Raw genomic sequence first — 7,109 nt, forward strand, 5'->3', positions numbered from 1 at the left:
TCCAGGTTTGATCTGGGCGTGACACTACCATTAAATAGTATGATGTTTTTATTTTCACTAATTTAGGTAAGAAAGTGAATATAGATAGGTGGTATTCTTGTGAACTTCTTGGGTATTTCTAATACCTAGAGAGACAGTAGAGAATTTGGAAATATGTGCATTTGGCTCCCCAAAATGCAGATTGCAAGGCAGATGGCTTAAGCCAGCACCATTATATTTCACTTATACTGAGGCATAAAGTTGCAATAACTTTATTCTGATGGAGAATTTTATTTTAGCATGATTCAGTAAAAGTAAGAGGTCTGGAAAGATAGTGAGAAGGATACATGCTGGTTGGCTGCCACTCATGAACCATCTTTGCAATGGTGACATGTCTCTGAAAGATTCTGTCTTGTGAAGGAATAACTGCAATTATTGTATTGCCTGTCAGTAATGTTGGCATTGATATGCAAAGAATTATCACATCTATTAAAATAATTATTTAAAAATTATTTAAAAATTAAACCTGATTTCCTTTCTATATTTCTATAGATTAATGCCTGAATTGCCTAAATTTGATGATGAAGATCTCAAGTCCTATGGTGATGAAGAGGAGGAATTGGCATTGTGTGTATTTTTTCTCTCCCTTTTTATAAGACTATCTTCCATATTTTTAAAATGTGTTAAAATATTGAAATTTGCAACAGAGTAGTTGTCAGCCAGGAGATGTTAAAAACTGTATAGCTGTGACAATAAGGTTATAAATATTTAAAATATTAAATATTTTGGTTCTATCTGTCTTTGCACTAAAACTGGAGACAGTACTTGCAGTTGTTTTTAGTTGCAGTTACTGGAACAAATGCCATATATATACTTTATACTAGAAAATCTTGGCAAATTTTTACTTGTATTCAGGATGTGTCCATCTGCACAAGTAATTTCAGTTACTTGAAACTGAATAAAATTAACCCTTGTGTTTTATACAGCTTGAATCCAGCGAAGTCTCCAGTTTGAAGAGGGAATGTAGTAACTGGTTAAAATTCCTTTTTAACCTCAGCCCAATGATAATACTTTTCCTAACTGCAGAGCTGCAAAAGGCTTTTCAACCCAGAGCCAGCAGTGTTAGGAGATCATTGTTCAGTTGCTCCTTTGTTGCTGTGACCCCAGAGAAAGAAAGCAAAGCAGCTGTCCATGATGTAGGTTAAATCAACTCAGCCACAGATTACTCCCAGATGAAGTGATTCAGTTTAATTTGTCTTCTAAGAAGAGAAAAACACTAACTATCCCATTCAGGGAAAAAGAAGAAATTTTAAAAAGAGTAAATTTTCCTGTAATAAAAGGCTCATTTTATGTTCTGCATATGTGGCTTTACTTCCATGAATTTTCAGGAAGGCTATAAACATAAATTCAGTTCATGCTGTGCTCAGGATTTGAGTTTACTATTCCAGATAACATTTTTCCACAGATCACCTCCAGCAGCTCTGATGTCTATCCTGGCCACTCAAGAACTCTTGCTGGAAAACATCCTGGAATGCATTCCAGTTGGAGAATTTGCAGTTATTCAACCCCTGAGTGATGAGTTCTGTCTTGTTCTAGGATATCTTCTCACTTGGAAGTTAACTTTAGCTTTCTTTAAAGCAGCTTCTTCTCAGGTATATTTTCAGAGCCCTTTTTTAACTGGATTTCTTAACCAACTTATTTATTTTCAGTCTCAAAGTTTTATCCAGCCTTTTAATTATGTAGCTTTTTATCCCTTGCTTTTGTGAAAGTAGTGACAATTCTGAAAGCACCAATAGACTTAGATTTCTGCACTGCTGTAATTGGGGGTGGTAAAATTATAGCAATTCAGACCTAAGATTCATGAAAAGATGACTCTTTCTTGCATTTTCAAACATTCAAAATGGTGCAGAGAACTAAACTTCTCTTCTAAACACTAGTTCTGAATCACAGTGCTGATTTCCTCCCTGCAAGGACATATTTGTATTTTTTACAGAGTAAGCTGTATTGACTGTGTTTTGGTTTTTTTTGTGACTCTTTTTAATGCTCCCAGCTGCGAGTTCTCTACTCACAATACCTTAGAAGAACTAAAAGCTTGAATAAACTGCTTTATCACTTGTTCAGGCTTATGCCTGAAAACCCTGTCTTTTCTGGGCCAACTTCAGAAGTTCCAAATAAGGACACAAAAACCTTCTTTACTGAAGAGCTTCGTTTAGATGTCAAAGGTTAGTAAAAACTGTATTTGTGCATTTAAGAGAGTTGTTATATTTAAATAAACTTTTTTTGTTAAAAATACTTACATAAAAAACCTTACCTATAAAACAAATATACAGAGAGACAAACACATACATATGTTTTATAATCTTTGCCTAACACTCCCCTTTTGAAGCTTAATCAAAGTTGACATGTTTATCAGAGAAACCAAGAAAAACAAAACCCAGGAATAATATATTGCTAATATTGAATCCTGAACATAATGATTCCAAAACACCAGAAATGTGTGATCTATTCTGAAACTGTTGCTTCTAGAGATATTTTCTAATATTAAATAAAATCTCAATATTTTCTTGTATTTTAATATATAAATTCAAAAGATTAAAAATGGTTTAATATATTTTTTTAATGTTTGAGGTGTTAAATTGTATGTTGTTTTTGTCATGCTGTTCAGAAATTAATTGGTGATGATGAGAGAACATATACTGCTTTTTTTAGCTGAGAAACATGAAAAAGAGAATTAGATTTTTAAATCCTTTCACTGAATTTTTTTTAATGTACCTATGCAGGTATAAGCAGGGAAATGGAGTTTCCATTTCTTAATTTTTTGCTTGGACACTGCTCACTGTATGTTGCAGAACAATTTATCTAGATGACAATAAGAAAGAATTACTGACAGGACATCCCAAGGGAAAGTCTTCCCTTATCCCATCATAGAATCATTAAGACCTCATAAATTATTATTTAATTTTAAGAATTAAGTATTATTAATTATATTATTAAGTATTATTAAAGTATTATTAAAATTAAGAATTAAGTATTATTAATTATTAATCATTAAGAATCATTAAGATTGTCCAGGTTCACCCTTTGAACACCACTGTTCCCCCTAACCCTATCACAAAGTGCCCTGTCTGCATGTTTTTTGAACACCTCCTTGGATAGTGACTCCACCACTTCCTGGGCAGCCTGTTCCAGTGCTTATCCACTCCTCCAGCACAGAATTATTCCTAATATCCAACCTTAACCTCTGCTGGTGAGGCTGTTTCTATACATGCCTGCAAAGCTCATGTCCTGCAAACACATTATTGTTTGTTCACTCCAAAGTGAGTGTTTTCTGATTTCTGATGTAAAATTGTTGATTCCTGGTGTCCACTTTGAGTTCAGTCTGTAAATTAGAAGATGAATTCTAAGGTGTGGAGTCTCAGGCTAAGGAACAAAAAAACCAGCCTGGTGAAGAAGGGCTGAGTCAAACAAGCCCTTAGCATAGCAATAATAGAAACATGTACATGAAATTCCAGTTACCACAATTCTATTGGAATCAGAATTTTTGTATGTGGTATGGAGGCACCAACATCCCTTACTAATGTGTTTGATAATAATAATTCTATAATAAATAGTAATAAATGTAAAGTTTGATAATAATGGGTATTTCAACACCTTTTCTTTCCCTCCCAGGAACAGGGGTGCTGTCATCCCAGATCCCACACTTGGCCTGCTCTGTGTACCATATAACACTGAAAGATCTGCCAGCCATGGTGAGGCTGTGGTGGAACAGCTGTGAGAAGCGTGTCTTCAATGTTGTGGATAAATTCACAAGCAAATATGTCAGCAGTGTGCTCTCCTCTCAGGAAATATCTTCTGTCCAGACTAGCACACAGTTATTTAATGGCATGACAGTAAGACTTCTTGTCCTTTCTTTTTATTTACTTGAGGTTTTTTGCAAACATTTACAGAAATTTTACTTCTCCAAACTATGGTTCTGTTTTATATGATTGCAATTTTGTTGTTCTAACTGACTGATTAAATATAATTTTACTTGATATCAATAAATTAAATTGATGTTTATTAATATTCTGCTTGGAAAAACATGAAAGAATGGATTTTAGGATGTTGAGGAAGTAAGTGGAAGGTACTGCTAGCAATAGACTAGTTTTTTGTTTATTTAAAGATGTAGATTGAAAACTGGCTGGTAGTTTCTTTTTAGTTTACCAAAATATTGATAGATTTTTATTTTCTTTAAAAAAAGTGTTTGCCTAATCTAAGAAAATAATTCAATGTGTATAGTAATGTATTTATAGTATGTATATAAATATGTGTGTATGTATATATATATGTATACATATATATACACAAAGACTGGAGATGCTGAGTATCTCTCTGGGGCATTTTTTAATTTTAATTTTAATTTTAATTTTAATTTTAATTTTAATTTTAATTTTAATTTTAATGTGTATTTTTTTCCAAGGTAAAAGCTCGGTCTGCAGCACGAGAAGTCATTGCAACCTATTCTGTTGATGATATCTTTATTGAACTGATAATACAGCTTCCATCAAATTATCCACTGGGATCCATAACAGTTGAGAGTGGGAAGAGGGTTGGTGTGGCTGTCCAGCAGTGGCGCAATTGGATGCTGCAGTTAAGCACATACCTTACACATCAGGTGAATTTAAATAAAGCTAGTTTTGAAAACTTCAGTCCTTACAATAGAAAAATAGTCCTAGTAATGCAGTATTGTATAGATCTATAGAATAAATCTCATTAAATTGCAAAGGCCTTCATAGAATTGGGTCACTCTTATCATCTGCTTTTCTCCAGATACAGAAACAGAGGTAAAATGATCAGTCTACTAGATCCTGTTAAATCCAGAGCCCAAGTTGAAAATTTTGATCTCTTTAAGATGTGGGCCAGTTGTTTGTCCTGTGTGGCATATCAACTATCATTTGAAAAAATGACAAACAAACAAACAAACAAGAACAAAAAACCAAATACCCTGTCCATGGAATTCTCTGACAGACTGATGGTTGCTGAAATGGCATCATCTGTGGTTGCACTGCACAAAAAAAATCAGTGATTGAAAATTTCAAAATCCCTTTTTAAGTGGTCCTGAATGTACTCTTCCTGCTCTGATGAATACTCACTTTTCTGTAGATCAGAGTATTATAAATTATACCCTGCATATGCTGCATGTCATTATATTATAAATTCTTCATTAGATTATAAATTCTTCAGGCTTTGTTTCCTTCATGTTTTTATGACTGCAACAGGAATAGTCCAAAGGAGTTATACAGTATTAACAGCTTTTTTCCCCTCTGTTAGAATGGAAGTATTATGGAAGGCTTATCTTTGTGGAAAAATAATGTGGATAAACGTTTTGAAGGCGTTGAAGATTGCATGATCTGTTTTTCAGTCATTCATGGTTCAAACTATTCTCTTCCCAAAAAAGCTTGCAGAACATGCAAGAAGAAGTTTCATTCAGCTTGCTTGGTAAGTACCTGGAGTGAATCTTTTTCAATAGGCAAAATATCATAGAATCACAGAGCAGTTTGGGTCCTTAAAGCTCATCTGTTCACAGCCCCTGCCATGGGGTGGGGAGCAGCCTTCCACTAGACCAGGTTGCTCCAATACCCATCCAGCCTGGCTGTCCATATAGTTTAATCCAGAAACCTCTACTGTATTACCAACAATTTCCCACTTTGTCATTGGAGTATCTGGGATTGTGTGCACTCATAAATTATTTCTGTGGATTGAGAAGAGCTGCTACACAGTCTGTGTCTTATGTGTATATACAAATACATATGTACATATACACATGCATACATGCACAAGTGAAAAGGGTTTTTTTACTGTTTCTTGTTGTTTTTTTTTAAAGTGTAGTTAATGTTTTGATAGTTAGGTTCACAGAATCACAGAATTAACTAGGTTAGAAAAGACCTGTGAAGAACTTCTTCCTATTGTCCAGTCTAAACCTGCCCTGGTGCAGCTTAACCACACAGATCCCTGGCAATAATACTTATTATTGATGATATTTATTATTGATGTGTTTCTGATACTCAGCTTTGTATATTAAACAGATGTATTTCTCTTTTTCAGTACAAATGGTTCTCATCCAGCAACAAATCCACATGTCCACTCTGTCGAGAGACATTCTTGTGAAACAAAATATTCTTCTTTCTGTGAGCTAAATAACAAATAAAAAGCAGGCAATAAACTGTATGTTGAAAGAAGTTAACTATTTGGGAATAATGTCAATTACTTTAAATTCTTCACTAGTGGAATTTAACACATATTTACCTCTGGACTGTTTTTTTGTAAATTTGAAGATTCTTCTTTGATATAAAGAAATATATAACAATAATTTATTTTAATTGGTATATTTTTAAGATATATTAAAAATTTCAGAAATAATGCAGAGTTATGTCTGAAAAGTGGTGTTTAAGCCACAGCATAGTTGATTAAAACCTCTTATTTTAGGCATATTCTAACATGGTGTTATGTAATTAACCCAGGTGATACCTCTTAATATAACAGCTGAATATAACATAGGTGGTATAAAGATTTGATTTTTGATTATAATGTGTTCATAATAGTCCCTTTTATGGGGGAAGAAAAGAATTGTTGCTGTTAGATACTAAGGCATAAAACTATGGTGATAATCTATTAAAGTATAAAATTTAAATATAGTCTCTTCTAATAAACTAAACTTCCACCTTTCAAAATTTATTTTTCCCAAAACTCCTCAACCATCCAGTAGCCTAAAATCATGAAAACCCAGAAGCCCAGCTAAGTAGAGAGACCACAATCATTCCTGCATGACAATGAATGACACCATCTATTTATGCTGATTGGCTTTTTAAAGAGAAAACAGACACCCTTGTTTGTCTTCATGAGCTGGCAAATTAGCTGTCTCTGAATGTCTACTGTACTTCCACTGTCCTAGAATAATAAGGACTCTTAAGTGAACATGCAGATGTATCAGAATTTAATAGCCTTCAACTATACATGTTTTTTCATGCCTTTTTTTTTTTTTTTTTTTTTTGACAATGGTAGCAAACTAGTATATTCCAACTTGGATTTGTGGTGGGTTTCTTTGAAAAGTCAATAAAAGTGGGGAATAAATAAATAATTTTTGTCAATCA

At 33.5% G+C, this 7,109-nt stretch overlaps 1 protein-coding gene across 1 annotated transcript in view; it reads left to right on the top strand.

Moving 5' to 3' along the window:
• The window catches only part of LTN1 (listerin E3 ubiquitin protein ligase 1), a 30,614-nt gene extending 23,505 nt beyond the window's left edge, over positions 1 to 7,109 (top strand). The window contains exons 24-30 of the mRNA XM_079318399.1: positions 532 to 606; positions 1,445 to 1,631; positions 2,030 to 2,201; positions 3,649 to 3,869; positions 4,439 to 4,633; positions 5,290 to 5,457; positions 6,064 to 7,109. Coding sequence (XP_079174525.1) covers positions 532 to 606; positions 1,445 to 1,631; positions 2,030 to 2,201; positions 3,649 to 3,869; positions 4,439 to 4,633; positions 5,290 to 5,457; positions 6,064 to 6,126 — 1,081 coding nt within the window. The 3' untranslated portion in view covers positions 6,127 to 7,109. The remainder of the gene's footprint in view (positions 1 to 531; positions 607 to 1,444; positions 1,632 to 2,029; positions 2,202 to 3,648; positions 3,870 to 4,438; positions 4,634 to 5,289; positions 5,458 to 6,063) is intronic.

Source organism: Erithacus rubecula (genome assembly GCF_903797595.1).
Source record: "Erithacus rubecula genome assembly, chromosome: 1".
Classification (NCBI taxonomy): Eukaryota; Metazoa; Chordata; class Aves; order Passeriformes; family Muscicapidae; genus Erithacus; species Erithacus rubecula.